At 46.1% G+C, this 15,957-nt stretch overlaps 2 protein-coding genes across 17 annotated transcripts in view; both read right to left on the reverse strand.

Annotated features, from left to right (window-relative positions):
• Eph (Eph receptor tyrosine kinase) overlaps positions 1-3,024 on the reverse strand; it is a 93,443-nt gene extending 90,419 nt beyond the window's left edge. For 11 of the 16 annotated variants that reach the window (XM_071697168.1, XM_071697163.1, XM_071697155.1 and 8 more), the window contains exon 1: positions 1,823-3,023. The gene's annotated coding sequence lies outside the window, so the exon portion shown is untranslated. Of the gene's footprint in view, positions 1-1,822 lie in introns of all 16 variants that reach the window. The other 5 variants (XM_071697159.1, XM_071697157.1, XM_071697150.1 and 2 more) reach the window with 3 other exon arrangements.
• An 8,916-nt stretch (positions 3,025-11,940) lies between these two features.
• Positions 11,941-15,905, reverse strand: LOC139767659 (uncharacterized). The gene is made up of 8 exons (XM_071697173.1): positions 15,765-15,905; positions 13,522-14,037; positions 13,322-13,395; positions 13,018-13,173; positions 12,833-12,927; positions 12,371-12,678; positions 12,223-12,282; positions 11,941-12,126 (listed from the first exon to the last, which is right to left on the reverse strand). Exons 1-8 carry the CDS (start codon positions 15,802-15,804, stop codon positions 11,975-11,977), a joined length of 1,401 nt encoding a protein of 466 aa, XP_071553274.1. The 5' UTR covers positions 15,805-15,905; the 3' UTR covers positions 11,941-11,974.
• Between the last annotated feature and the right edge of the window lie 52 nt (positions 15,906-15,957).

The raw sequence follows: 15,957 nt of genomic DNA on the forward strand, positions 1-15,957 counted from the left end.
GAAAAAGCATGAGACTAGAATGAGGTTTTGACAAATAAAATATAATAAAATATATAACTAAAATGTGGGCACGAATATCTAAAATTAATTAATTTATTGACAATAACGAGACTGATTTTTTTGGTCGTAGTGGTCGTACTGTCCTTGTTGCGGATACCAAGTACCAAATAACTCATCGCTATCGACTAGAGATAAAAAAAATTTACGATAACGATGTCATAAGAGAAAATTGCTGATAATATTTGCCTGACCCTAATCTCGAAGAAGATACAGAAGGGAGATTTACTACCCCGTGGAAAAAAAAATTAGACAAAGTGGACACGTAACCCTAAACCGCTCTTGGCAGAATGGCCCCGCGCGGAACCGTTTTGACGTTTGATGGATTACGTAACGGAACGAGAAAGAAAATCTTCTCGTGCGGGCGCGCGGGCCGCGAGGGAGTAAGAGGAAACGATGCGATCCGTCGCGGCGAGTGTTTGCCCGCGTAAAATATTTGCGCGTAGAGAGTCGAGCTCAAACACGTCCTGTCCCGTCATTTCCCGTGCGGTACGCGTCGCGCCGCGCCGCGCCGCGCCGCGCGCGGTATTTGTGCGCCGCGCTATAAGCTATAAGCCGAAGGCGCGTCCTTCGGCGCGCGCGAAAACTTTACGCTCGTCTCTCTGTGCACACAGGCGTATTACCTATGTATACACGCGGGGCATATCGCGTGTCGCCGGGCGACCTTCGCCACCCTAAAATTTCTTTGCACAGCCATGGCGATCGACCACTTCCATCGCCGGATATTTTTCCTTTAAAAAAACTGACCGCAAAATGTCAGGCTTCATTCGTTAGCTCGTAATTATCGTCAGTTATTTTATATTCTTGGGAAATTTTGCAATTGAAACGCGCGTTTTTGCACATGCTTTTTAATTTGATATTCATACATATACGTATTTAATTATATGTATATTTTACAGTTGACAGATTTAATTTGATATATTTTACAATCCAAAAGAGACGCCGCGACATTTAAATAGATCCGGACTAATTGGGAAAGTGGTTGAACGTGACCTTTAGAACCTGCAGACCTTAGATTGCAAATCAAATATCATAATGATTACAAGTACCATTAGGTAATCGCCAATTACACGTATCGTAATAATTAAAAATTTAATATACGATGCATTACATGGGAGCGCGTATCAGCTCCGATTAGGTCGATGGAAAAGAAGAAAAAAAGGGATCTCGAGGAGAATCCAGGAAGTTGATTAAACGCATTCACTCGTTCGCTTACGAGGTAAAGCGCTTTCGTTTTACGACTTTTTCCAATTTCGCACGATAAATGTGCAACTACGCGCGACGGAGCGCGAGGAAAGGCGCTAAGAATCGGAATCCGCAGGACGGTCGGGCGAACGAGAGAGGCGAATTAATGCCTTTCACCGGTGATACCGATCGTTAATACCTCGCCGTTACGCGAGTCCCCGTGGAGCGTCGCGAAGTTGTCTCGCGATCCACGAGTCTCGCGTAACGGGTCGCGCGTAAGACGCGCGCGGTTCCGCGAAATCTCTGCCTGGCGATATCTACGGGCTACCTTGTGCTGCCTCGGGGGGCGTCGCGCAGATTAACTCCGGGTTATCGCGATCCTCGCTCCCGAGGCCGCAGCGAGTGGCGAGTCGCTATCGCGAGGCTGTCGCCCGATGCCATCGCGCGCTGATAAACGAATCGCGCGAAACGCGCAAATCGCAATTCGCAATTCGCCCGCTCGGGAATTTCTCCCTCCCGGGCACATCGTCAGAGTTCAGGGATAGATTCGAGACGCAGAGATGTGGACTTTTGGACTCACCTAGAGCTCGCTCCGGATCCGCTCCGCTCCTCAGACAGCCGTGCCGAAATCGCCGCGATAGCTCCCGCGATGCGCTCCGGCACTTGCACACACACACACACGCACGCACGGTACCCCGAGCGAAGAAAGGGGCACGACGGTCACGACGCGACGTGCGGAGCCGTCGACGATCGGAGGAACGCGCCGCGACGGGGAACGAGGACGACGACGACGACGTCGGCGGGACGTCGCTCAGGGTTCCCTCAGAAGGGCCGCGGCGAACGGTGCCGACGCGATTCCGCCGTGCAGTTCGTCACGGTCGATAGAGGTGCACGGACGAAAGCAAGCGCCATTTTATCCCGTGCACTCGCGGCTACGCGAAAGGTGGACGGACGGCGCGGTGCACCGCGCGGCGCGACGCGACGGAGGGAGAGCGTACGCGCTCCTCTCTCGCGCGCTGTCTCTCGCTCTCGCCACCTCCCCCCCTCTCTCTCTCTCTTGCTCCTTCACTCTCTCTCTCTCCCTCGCACGCCACCTCGTACCGACGCGAGTCGCGAATCGCTGCCGCCGTATACGTACGATCACCCGAAGAATTCACCTGAAGATAGTCAGCGAACGATTACGAATTGCGATAGCCCGCGACCCGCGACGTTCGACGCGCACACTGGATTATCACCACTTTCACACTGCAGACCGCTTCACTGCGAAGTGACCGGCGCGAAGTTCACGGGACACCTTCGGTTCGGAGCGCCTCGCGCGCGCGTTCCTTACTCCGACCGAATTCCGACGAGAAAGGAAAACAGAAACTGTTACCGTTCAACCGTTGTCCGTTTTGTTTATCGAGTCGCACTGCTCGGTGTTTCCTTCCCTCGCGCGACGCGTTCGGTCCGTTCGGTCTCTCCTGCCCTGTCTCTCCGCTTTCTTTCACCCGGGTGTTTCTTTTCTTTTCTTTCTTTCTTTCTGTTTCTTTTTTTTTTTTTTTTGTTCAGTTTCTGTTCCGCGAGACGCGAACGTGGGAACGACGCCGACGCGGCCGCAACCGTCGTGCGCAGCGAGAGGACACGAACTGAACGCCGAGCGCCGAGCGGCCGAGCGGCGAGCGGCAGCGCCGAAGCGACGGAGGTTGCCCGGCTGGTTTCGCCGCGTACCGCTATTCGGCCGTCTTACACTAGCGCCACCATCCCGAGCTGCACCCTCGCCGAGCCGGCCATTTTCTCTTCTCCTCTCTCCGGCGTGCTCCGGCGTGCTCCGACCGCCGACGTTCTCGCTTCTTGCGCTTTCCTCTCCCTCCCCCCCCCCCCCCGCGCATGCATTCGGCGCGGCGGTTCGGCCTCGGCCGGCCTCGGCGGCCGCGGCGAGCGCGCGCGACGCCGTCTCGGTCGGTGCGTCGTGCGTCGCGACGCCCGATCTCTCTCGTCTCGCGCGCGTCGTCGTCGTCGCCGCGGCCGTCCGGATCACGAGATCACGGCGAGCCGAGGATTCGCCCGTTATTCGACAAGTACGTACGGAAAGGACGACGACGGCGACGGCGAACCTATTTCGCGAGATCGCGGAGAGAGCGGCGGCGAGGTCATTGATTTTTTGAGCCCGTCAAGTGTAATCCGCGCACATGCGCGCGCCAATGCCCGCGGCGTGACATCGGCCGCTCGGTCGTTCTCGGTCTCGCATTCATCCGGAATGTCCCAGGTCGAATATATCCCCGCGCGCGCGAGACTCTAGACTTTCGCCGTCGACACCCGCGATCGAGAGGCTGCCGCCGCGCGAAATCTGCTCGAGTTTCCGTTATCGCGGCACTCCCGCGCCGAAATCGTTTCCCTCCTCCTGCTGCTCGATAACAGATTGATCCGAAAAACTTTTCTCGATTGATAATTGGATAACTTGTTATATGTATCGTATATCTTTATCATGCTAATTATTATTATGTTCGACAGCTTTGATAATTATCAAAGTACCCCTAGTTTAAATAAAAATAAATCTATAAAGTTTGATTTTAATTCCGATTCAAAAAAATGGATAGCGAATTAGTAAATATTGCGAGAAGTATTCTTGAATTGTAATGAAAATGGATTAAGGATTGAAGAACGTTCGAGCTGCATCATTTCAACCTGATTTCCAATCTCTCATCTCAAACGGCGGGAATTGCGTTCTATATTTAAATCGAGCGGCGAAAAAGCGCGGGGTTTGCATTCTTAACAAAAAATCGCAGGAAGGGCATCAAGCGCGACGATGTTATCGTCGGTCCCGCTTATCCGCATGATCTTGTCGACAGCATTATCGCCTTTATAGATTTTAGTTAACTTGATCGAAAAAAAACGTCGAAAAAAGCGCGGCTTTTCTTATCGCTTTTTGAACGGGCGGATTAGAACGTCACCCGTGTGAAAAATGAACCCACTTGACTTGGCGCATAATGGGAACTATGAGAAGACACGAAATTTCGATCATCGAGGCTGTTTTTACCGTTCTCTCTCTCTCTCTCTCTCTCTCTCTCTCTCTTTCTCTCTAGCCGCAACTAAATTACAATTTTCGATAACAGAAAGATTAGCGATCTCCGTCGATCCGTATATTCGTCGGGCACGCCGGAAGCATTAAATTAGTTGCCATAATTGCGGCAGATACAGGGAAAATTGTAATCGTCGCGATACGAGTTATGGTTATTAGGGGCTCGTAAATGTTGGATAGTGATAGCTCGAGCGATCGATACAAGTGTCGAGAAAAGACATACGATAACTCTGGTAGAATCGCGAATGTTTGCGATTAATGATTATTGCAAGACACGCTGTAGCGATTGATAACGCTCTGAGATAATATACGTATAAAAAATCCTTCTGTTTCGCGATAAAGTGATTACTCGATATTAAGTCGTTCTATTTTGTTTCAAATTGAATTGTCAGTAAATGGATAGGTTTAGCGAAAGATTAGAATGAAAAAATTAATGCGTTATACGTACAATTGATTATCATTATTTTTTGAAAATAAATTGATTGGATTATACTATAAAATATGCTACACTGAATGATTGAAATAAAAGACGTCTTTTTATTTTATTGCTTGTAATATGTACCTATCTATAAATTGGAAAAATCTCTGAATATTACTTTCTTGCATCATATAATATTTAATTCTGGAAGAAGATAAGGAGATCGAACGTAGACCTCACATAAATTGTAATAGAAGAATATTGGAGAAAAAGATAGAAATAAATAGAAAAAATAATACGTCTAAATAGCAATTTCTCCCTACTATGTTCTAGATATTAATTTTTTTTATTTCTCATAAATACATATAACGCATGTTGATTTTCAATTTTTATCGTCTACGAAATATACTATAAGGGCTCAGACACAATGAGAAAAATAAGGAATAAGATAAAGGAATAAGGAATAAGGCATGTTGCATCTCACTTTAATGTACGTGTACTGAAGTGAGATGCGACATTCCCTTATTCCTTATTCCTTTATCTTATTCCTTATTTTTCTCATTGTGTCTGAGCCCTAATGGAAGTTAAATTAAATTTGAAAGTTTTTCTTTATATTTTAAAAATGTATACTTATCACATATATTTCCAAAATTCTTTGCTTTGTCAGTGATAAATTAACACATTTGCGAATTTGCGAACAGTATGAGATAGGTAGATATTTCCTTGATTGTTTCTCGTGCGACATTCTTTCCTGCAACAATATGCTTGTAACGACTTCGTTTTGTATCCTTTTAGAAATCTCTTGATAAGGACACAAAAAACCAGTGTCGAAACGTCGAGTTAACTTAAGAATAAATGTCAGTTTGGTCAAAAATACAACCTGTGTTATCACATATAATTGTTACAGTTTTATTTTACTTCTTTTTCTTTTTGTCTCTTATTTTTCTCACTATTTATCTAAACAAAATTAAGTCAGAAAAATTATAATGCATTTGAGAGTAAAATCATAAATGACATTATTGATATTTTATTCTGTCACGACATTTTAAAATATCTTTCTTGAGAATCCTGAGAATGTTTGTACATTCTGTCGTTGAAATTGATTGAATGTAATTGTAATTCCCATTATTTCGATTCGTATTTTAAATAGATAAACCGCGCGAAATGTATCTATTCTGATAAAGCCGTCGTCTCGACATTTACGAATCGTCACGGAAATTGATTAAACTTCGTGATCGCTGTACTTTGTATTCTTCTTAGGTCTTGTCGCAATTAAGTCCCGCGTGAAAATAACAACAGATTCATACCGTTGTCTGTCGCGCGCGGTTAGAATGCTAACGCAGATCTTGTGTACACAGTGGAACGTCGTAAACCATATCAACAAACCCTGAGCGTTTTATGTCAACAAATTTGTTTCTACTAAGAAAAACGTAAACGCGTACTACGAAATAAACGCTGAATATTTTATTCCTTGCAAATAAATTTTTAAAAAGACACGTAAGATAAATACTCGCATCTAATTACTTCTTTTCCATGATGCATGTCATCTCGATCTACATGTTGTACGTTACTTCATACGGTAGACGATTGTCATTGTATTTTAACAGTTTTGTATAAATGGGTTAACAGCACGCAAGTTTATCAATAGATGTTAATGAGCGTTAAGAATTAATACCCATTAATCATTTACTATTTTAATTTTCGTGAAATCTATCCTAAAAGATTTATTATACTTTTTGAAATCGGTTTATTTTTTTAAATTTAATTATACGTAATTAATTTATCTCGGAATGATAAAAGAGATAAAAGAAAAAATAACAAGAGGTAAATTAATTTTCGTAAACGCTTTTCCGATTAAGAGGGTGGGGGGCTCATTAGTGTCGACAGATACGCAATTAGCGTCGGATACGTTTTTCCGTGACTTCAATCTCGAAAATTGGACCTACGGAAATTATACCGGTTTCGACCCGGCGCGTCGTGAGCTACCCACTCTTCTTTCGTTAGCTAAGGCGAGGAGAGATAATCGTTGGTGATCGATCGAGATTCGGTTCTCTCTCAATATTGCTCTCTATCCCGTGCGGTTGCGGCGGGCGGCCGCGGTTGTGCTGGCGCGTCGACGCGACGTCGGCGAGTAGACGGACGGCTATTTCCGCATGACATCACACCGCCCGCATTTAGGGAGCACACCACGATTTTCTATTTTCTCGACGGCTCGACATTGGTGGCCCGCAAAAGGCCGGCCCCACCGAGATGCGTCCCGATCAGTTTTTATTGCCCCCTTCCCGCTCACCGTGCCCTCACGACTTCCTCTCGGCGACACGCACCACGCACCACGCATCGCGTTCGCCGCTCGGAGCGATGTTCCTTCCCATTCCGTGTCTTCCTCCTTCTCGGAAGTCTATAATCATTTACTGCTGTTAGGAAATTCCTAATTTAGTGCTGCATGAGATTGCGGGTTTTTAGTTACACGGCGATAACGATTAAGCGTTGGATTAGATTCGGTTAAATTGGCATCGTTATTCATTTTTATTGTCCCACCTGTGACATCCTTTCTTTTTCTCTAATTCTTTTTCTCCGTTTCTGTCATCGGCTCATATTTTATATGAAATAACGTGCTGCCCAAAAAGGATCGTGTTTCTAGAACGTGACGAATTGCGCTATTTCTCCTTCTATCTTACAATCAGATACAAATCAAAGGTGTTAATTTCGGATTAATTTCGGAATCGCCCGCGACTCTTCCGCAATTGGGCAAGTATACTCTGCATGACGGACGGCGATGAAGAACGTGAAACTGTTGTGAGTAGGCTTGTCCCGTTAATACGCCGGTGATCTAATCTCGAGCAACGTCCACCGACTCGCCTAATCGAGAAATAATTATACGAATTTGTCGGGACGACCGCGCGCCGTCGCCGTCGCCGTCGCCTTCAACTCGCCGAGGAGGATTCGTGCGCGTCCGCGCGTCGTCGTCGTGTTGCTTCTTCAAGTTTTTTCTACGCATCGGCCGGAACAATGGAATCGACATCGAGACAAAGGAGCTGCTCTACTCTCTCTCGTCCGGTTTCCTTCGGTACCGTTCGACCGGCGCTAACTCGGTTAGCCATTCGTTAGCGATATTAGAAAAGATCGCGCAAAAATAAGCTGCGCTTCAAACGGGCCGCTTGATTCGCCGGTGAAACCCGCTCGAGACTGCTCGAGACCGCAATTAGCTTAGGAAAGCGAATGAATATTAAAATGGAAACCGCTCGCGCGAACCGCGCTGCGTCGAAAATGTGTAAATATAGACCACATCTGTGCTTTTCTACAAATTGCACGCAATATATGTATAATTCAACTTGACTCGTCTAAAATCAGCGATTGATTATACAGGAAAGTGAATGTTATTTTTAGACAATTTTAAGTTGACGGGTTCTCTGGAGCGCTTCGTGTACGCGCTAATGTCAAATCGAGTTACTTATTACTTATATCACAGCCTATAAGGAGCCGGGAAAATTCTCGATAGCCGGAGTAATTTATTAAGTTGAATCGCGTCGAAGCGAGTCTATTCGCATGCAGTTTCTCTCTTATTAATCTCCGTCGTTTACACCTTGGAATTCAGCGATCGAGCGGAGCCGATTGCTCAACCCGCGCGTATACCCGAGTCGCGATGCCGGCCATCCGAGACGATCTATCGGCCGACGCGTTTCCCTCTCGATATAGACCCCAGGATCCAATCCGCGGACCGCGGAAGAGGATTTCTGCGCGAACGATTCCGTAACGACCGATTACGCCCCGTTCGGCATCCGTCGGCTCCCTTACGCGTTGTAATCCCCATTCATCGCTCATCGTTACAACATCGGCCGGACGGGCATCTCTTATGCAGGGAACAAGGCATATCGTCGAGAAACCGTCGGGCTTTGCGAAACCTGCAGGCGCGTTCTTTCGGATTTTTCATACATTCTTGTAAAATATGAAAATATAAGATATACTAATATATAACCGTCAATCCAATTATATTCCCTAACAGCACATGTGGATTCTGAGAATGTTCGGAGAATACAGCAAAGTAAAAAAATATTATAAGCACGTTCTCAGTAAGTTAGGTTATTCTCAGTACATTCGTGATATTATTGCTGTTAGAAATTGGATCATCTCAATAAATAATGTATAAAAGGGTATAAGAAAAGGGAACTTGATTTAGACTTTCAAAACTGAAAGACTTTTATCGCCAGGAGATTGGAAATTTAAGATTAAGAAGAAGTTATAAACAATAATGGAAAATATATTTTAGAATGAAATTAAAATGTCAAATTTTTGGTTTTATTTCAAAAGTATCTTTAAAAAAATCGTTATTATACTTATGGGATGATCCAATATAAACATTTAAACGTTACGATTTTATCATTTACTTTCAACCGGCCGTTTGTCAGAAAATTATTTTTCAGATTTTACTCACAACATCGTTTTTTTTAAAAGCTCACACTGTTAAATTCATAGTGTCAAATTATACTCAAATTGAGTCATTAACCATTCCTATAGGTCGCCACTGCTGCTAATCAATATGTCGTTAATTTAACTAAAACAATGTTATATAATTTAACTCAATCAATGGAGTTAAAATAATACGGTTTTGTGTTAAAATAATAAATTTCGACACACACACGATAAATTAATGTTATTTACCTCAAAGTATCGATTTGAATTTCATCTTTTAATATTTAACAGAGTGCATACTTTGAAGTTTGGAAGTTTCTCTCGATATCTGTCATTATTATGCACACGTTTCCAGGATTATAATCTACGTTTCCACAAAGAGTAATATCGCAATCGGGACGTTTTCTTTTCGCTCTTGTTCCCTGGTTTATTCATGCGTCCCTAATAGCTCGTGGCGTTGCGCAGCGACTGCGATTTTCTACGCGAGTCACGGCCGATAGGTGATTTTTGCGTGTTACTCTCTTATCCAAGAGATCGAGCGCAGTTCGAGAGGACAACGACGGGGACCGATCGGCGGAGCCTTGACTCGAACGAGGGAGCGATCGGTCGGTCGATCGATTGATTTTTTCGTCACGGCGTCTGGTTGCACCGCTACTGCCCGTTGCAGGTGGAAGCGACTCTTTGCTCTGACCCGAGGCTTCTCAGAAATTCTCTCCAGTCATCGAGACGAATTCCACCGAAATGCGGGACGGACGATTAATGGAACTTTATACGTTCCTTAAAATCTCCGCCGCGTCACAGATTAATTTGTGTTTTTTTCCCCCCTCGCTCTCTTCGTCGGCCTCGTCGACGAAATCGAACCGTGTCATCGTGCTTTAATCATTCGACGTGAGGTTCGCGCGGGTAAAAGCGTCATAAAACTCTTCCTCTTTTCTCGGGGAGCGAGAAAATAACAAGTGGACCTTACCACGTGGAGACACGCTCGGATTGGAGCATAATCCCGCAATTTAGACGCATGCTGCCCGTCTAAATATTCGCGCATCGTGACCGTTGATTATTCGAGAAACGGCGACGCGAAATATCACCTTAAAGCAGCTGGAGATGATATTTCGTAGTTCGGGGCACATCGATGCCTGTCGAATAGCAACAATAATACAATGACGATAAATAATAATATATAATGTACCAGTAATGCGATTTCTCGAGTAACCATTGCAACGGCCACGATGTTTAGACGGGAAACGCATATGCCCCGCATACACACACGCAAATTCATTACGCTAATTTACGACTTTGCACGCGCGCGACGAAATACGGTACAGCGAAGCGACTCCGCTCGCAGGCTCTCGGGTTGTAAAACCCAAGGAGAGAGCGGCGCGGCGTCTCCCGTGGGAGACGAAAGGACGGAAAAGGGACACATCGACGTAGGGAGGGTATATAAGCGGGCGTATGGCGGAAAATAAAAACGAGACGGCGTTACACGTGGACCACTCGCGCTCGGGGTCATAAAAAATCCGAAGCGCAGGCAGGCAGGTATAAACCGACCGATCTACAAGTCCGCTCGCGCGCGGCCGATCCTAATCTCGCGCTGCTCATGGGGCACGGAGGGGGACTCCATGCTCGGAAAACCAAAAAGATAAACGATAAACGAGGAGAAGAATCGGGGGCCGCTAAATTGCCGGGATTCATTAGAAAATCGCCGGTATGCGGTGCGTCACGCATCCAGGATGGAAAGGGGGAAGTAGCGGGGAACGGGGGGATATTAGAGCCTCGGAGGAATTTCGAGTATACACGGCGTCGCCCGCGGCGTTGAGATTTCTCAACCCTCTCGTTCTTCCTTCCCGGCTCGCTCGTTCGGCCCCGGCCCGTGAGAATTCGCGGCGAATTCGGAGATCACGTCGGCCAGGATGATTGAAGATTTCCTTGGATGTTCTCGTTTGTTCTCCTCGCGTTTTGAACATTGAAGGTCGTTCATTTCCTCCGCTACCATTTTTAGACGCCTATCATAAACGTCGCGCTACTTGGTGCTTCGTTGTTGATTCATGTTTTACACCCGACGTTTTTATTCCCGCCGGTTTTATTCTACGAGAAACATATTCGTCGCGGACGACTAAAAAAGAAGCGGGAAACGTCACTCCGCCATACGAGGTAATTAATAGACAAGAGTTCGGCTCGTTCGCTCGCCCATAAACCGCGGCAGAAGGCCGCGAGAGAGAGAGAGAGATAGAGATAGAGAATGAACGACGCATAAATTTCATGTTGCGTACACGCACCCCTGGCCGAGGATTTCGCGAATCTCGTGACGCTGTCGCGCGGCTCGAGTTAATGATCTCCGTAATTGAATAAATGCGGAAGACGATTAGTCGCGGCGCCGAGACGCGCTCTAATGAGCCGCCGTTTAAATCACCGCGCTCGACTTACTACAAATTTAATCTAGAGTTAATCGGCATTTAATGTAAATATTCGCCTCGCGTAACTAACAGACTTACGTTTCCCATCAGTCGCACCCATCAGACGCTCGATTTAGCCTCGCGTTAATTCCGCAATATTCGGCACTTCCGTCCGTCCGCGGTTTAATGAAATTCAGAATACGGTGACTCGGGGGGGCACGTACACCGAGAGACGCAGTCCCGCAACTTTTGTTTCTGTCAGTGTCTCGTACTAATCAGAGTTTATTGCACTTAACTCAAAACGAATATTGTGTATCTCCTTGTCGTACAACTGTGACGGACAAAACGGGTACACGTGAAAACAAACGCAAGGAATTGAAAGTTGGGGGGAACAACAAAAAAAAAACCGAAATGTTGTAGCATTGTATGTTAGAAAGTAATATCGTCGTCACGGCTTTATTTTGTCTTGAATCTCGCTTTCTTTGCCGCTACTACGGCGTTGGGTAACTTTGGATTAGACTGATTTTTGTGTTTCTTGCTTTCGATGTGCTGAGCGAACGTGTTCTCCGTGTTTAACGATAGATTGCACGGTGCGCAGTAATACTGCCCTGCAAAGCGAAAAATCATTCATTGTACCATAGCGACATTGCGTTAATCGTGATGTTTCTTTTTTAATCATTATATAATGTGTAACGATTTCTTACCCGATGGTGTCCGATAAATAGAATAATCTATAGGTTCCGAGGCGTTCTCGTTTTCGGCAGCTGAAAAAAACGCAAAGAATCAGTAAATTAAAACGAAACACGCGCATACATATCGTGTTTATATATATATCTTGCTGACTAATACTACCGGGTTCAGGGAGTCCGTTGAGCTTGAGCATTCTCAAATGTCGAGCTCCGCGTTTATGCGTCTCCAACTGATCGTGACGATTGGCCGAGACTCCGCACAAGTCACAGCGATACGGCGTAGGATGTGGTGGTGGCGTGTACATGGATGGTACCGCGGCTGGACTCGGCACCGCGGTTATGCCGTCAGGTACAATCGGTGCCATGGCCGGGGCAGATTGCGCGTCCGTCTGGAAGGCCATTCCAATTCCGAAGCGGCCCGTCGAGTCCACCTGATTGTACTGATTCTGAGTTGGCAGCTTCTTCGACGGTCTGCGAGTCGCAACAATTTCGTTATAAATCACAAACGTAGCCGAACTCGATCGTTAAATTTGTTACGCGCGCTGAATTGTTAAAATAAATTAATTATTAAGTTATCGAATCGTTAACGCAATTATTATTAGACAACTCGAATGCAGATTCATACCTTGCCCGATGCCCGCCGTTTGCCGCCCTAATGTGCTTTTTGCCCGCGTAGTGTTGCGTGGCGTCTGTTTGCGACGTAAACCACGTTTTGCATATCTAGCAATGTAGATCGTATGCGAAGTACATTAATATGCAATTTATGTATGTAAATACATAACTGTAGGCAAAACATTGTAGACCTCTTACATCACAGTAGTTTTGCCAGTTGTCGTTATTGGTCGTACTGCTCACTTGCCCGTCTTCCGTTTTCTGTTTTTTAACGCTCTGATTGAGAAACATCGATACTTTTTTCTGATGCGGCTTGCCGTCATAGTGCAATTTCGCTTGCAACGTGGAATTCATCTGCAAAGTACGATATCGCTTCGTCGATATACGGTGCTCATAATTACTTGGACGTGAGATCTACAGTTGCAGAGTTATTCTCGGCATAAAACTAAATTTAAACGGAGAAAAGTTTCTAATTATCCGATTACGATTAGCCGGGCCTTACGACTGCATTGCACAGATCACATTTGAGCGGGTTCATCAGCTCCGACAGTTCCCTCTGCGCACTCGCCACTTTCTCTGAGGAATAAACACAGAAATAAATATTTATATACTATTAACAGTTTTGCTTTCCATTATTTTCCAATTTTAAAATACATCACGCATACTCAGAATACATTTTTAAACCCTATATCCCCTAATTACCCGCATCCTGTGCCGGATCGATAAACTCGTTTTTGCGTTTGTAAAAGTTCTTGCTCTTGTTCTTTCCCATGGCCGGGTTCGCTGCGGGAGATGCTACCGGCGTGGTACCACCTGCACCCTTGTAAGCCGGGCTGTACCATTGAGCATAAAGCTCTGAAGTATCGTTATCGGTGGGTATCCACCAGGGGGTCGGGGTTGGCGGTTGTCCGGGAGTTTGCGGTTGCATCGTCGGATGCAGCATGTACGGACTCGGTGGCACGGCGGGCACCGAATTCGGGAACGTGCCCAGGGTCGGAGAAACCCCATCGGTCGCGATCGCCACCGGTGCCGTCGCGACGGTCATCACGTTCTCGCTCGTTGTCGCCGGTCGTTGCTGTTGCGTCGTTGTCGGTAGTGCATTGCCGTTCGAGGATTTGTTCGCCGAAGACGAAAACGATGGCGGCGGCGGTGGCGGTGGAGGCGGTGGCGGCGGCGGCGGCGGCGGTGGCGGGGGCGGTGGCAGGAAGCACTCGAGTCCTGTTGCGAGAGAATGCAGATAAAAAAAAGTTCTAAGTCATCCCTGCGCTCTCGCACGAAAGCGAGAAAAAAGAATCTTCGACCGGAACAGAGAGCGGTACCATATTTTTCTCGTTTCAAGAACACGTAGGAATTTATAAAAGTCGAAAGTTATAAATCATGCGACATCCCGCGGTTTTACTGCGGTAATCTTTCACATCATTGTCATTCTATTGTGAGAGGAAACTTTTCGGATCTGCAACATGGCGAGATAATTATGGAGCGATACACGTTTCCGTGCCCCTGTACCATATTTATACTTTTTTATGCCAATTTATACCGTGTTTTTTTTATATAGATCTTAACGGTAAAGTGTAGCAGTTGACGAACAAAGGGAGGAAAAGGAGCATCTTTAACTTTCATCAAGAGTGTCGGACAAGTTTATTAGCGCACTCGGACTTACAGCAGTGCATTATTTTTACCGACGTGGTCGGTACCGATTCGCCGCGGCCTACGAGATTTACGATCGCGATAATGATCGCGGACCGGGCGAGATGATTCGCTTTCGGCGAGAAACGTACAGATAAGTCGAGTGGCGCCGCTAAAACGCAGATGCCTATCGCGCTCCTTATATAATTTACAGGGGAATCGTATTTAATTGCACGCGCGCGCAATATATACATACGTAACGTTAATTCGCGCGGCCGGCTGATACAAAGACACGCGACATCGCGCGATAGTACATCTCGCGCCCAGGCAGCGATACATATTTAGCTTATCACCACGTCTGCGCCGCAGTACTGACGTAATTTATTTCAGCACCCGTCACGCGTAGCCGCTATCTTCGATATTACTTATACGATATCGTGCTAGTTACATAATCGATACACAAATGACGACGGACGAAAAATGCCGCTCGAGCGTATTTTTGGAACAATTCAATTTCAGGGAATCTACGTGTTCTTATTTGTTCAGAACTGTTTCGTATACCCAGCTAGCAGAAAGTTCTGAAAGACGAAATAATTTTTCAGTCCTTTAGATGTTTTTTAAGCGTTTTTAAGATGTCTTTTAATGAAGTTTGTGTTGGCTGGGTAATTAAAAGAGGCAGAATTTTGTTGGTAAACGTTTCCGAACATTATTACAGCTCACGTTAACTTGAAATGTCAGATATTATCGTGATCGCGAACAGCAATTCGTTTCTGTTTTACATGGGCATGTTTACATTCGATTATCCCCAGTTTCTTGGTATTTTTTAACCAAAAACGTGCTCCGGAAATATCGGCCGATTGCCCTTTTTGCGAGATCGACATAAACGTCGTAAGCGCGTCTTAAAAACTCTACCAAAACAGAAAATCAAACCGTAGATTAAATCCATAATGTAACGTCATTACGGTCATTACGCGCTCGCCCCGCTCGCACGACCGACGCACGTATGTGCGTTGCGTGACTCTTTGACGTACGCTGCTCGCAATTTACTCGTCATGTATACACACACATGATAATCGTCTCGTCCGGCGAGTCACGATCCGGCAGCTTCGGAGCTTCAAATAATCCCAATTACCGGATCGCGCGCTAATTGAGACAATCTTCCGGGAGACCGCGAGACGCGTCCCGGGACTACATCTTTTTCTTTTTTTTTTATTCTTGGCATCGGCTTCGCGCTGTCGTTATTGCGAGTTGAATGGATTCCCCGTCGCAGCGAGGGGAAGGGTATAAAGGCTCGTCCCGGGGTATGACGGACGACTCACCCGGCACTTCTGGATTCTCTATGATCTTGGCCCTGGACATTTTCCCTTTCGTTTTGCGGTGACTACTCAAACGACTGTCGTTTCCGTCGAGCGCAGCGTATCTTCGATCTTCGATCTTCGCCGAGGCTCACGTGGACGGCGAAATTCCGCGCAGCGTATACGTCGTCCTCCTTGCCGACGTCGTCGTTGTCCC

The sequence above is a fragment of the Temnothorax nylanderi genome, unplaced genomic scaffold, assembly GCF_030848795.1.
Source record: "Temnothorax nylanderi isolate EJ_2023f unplaced genomic scaffold, tnyl_v1.0 TNYL_tig0011_pilon, whole genome shotgun sequence".
Lineage (NCBI taxonomy): Eukaryota > Metazoa > Arthropoda > Insecta > Hymenoptera > Formicidae > Temnothorax > Temnothorax nylanderi.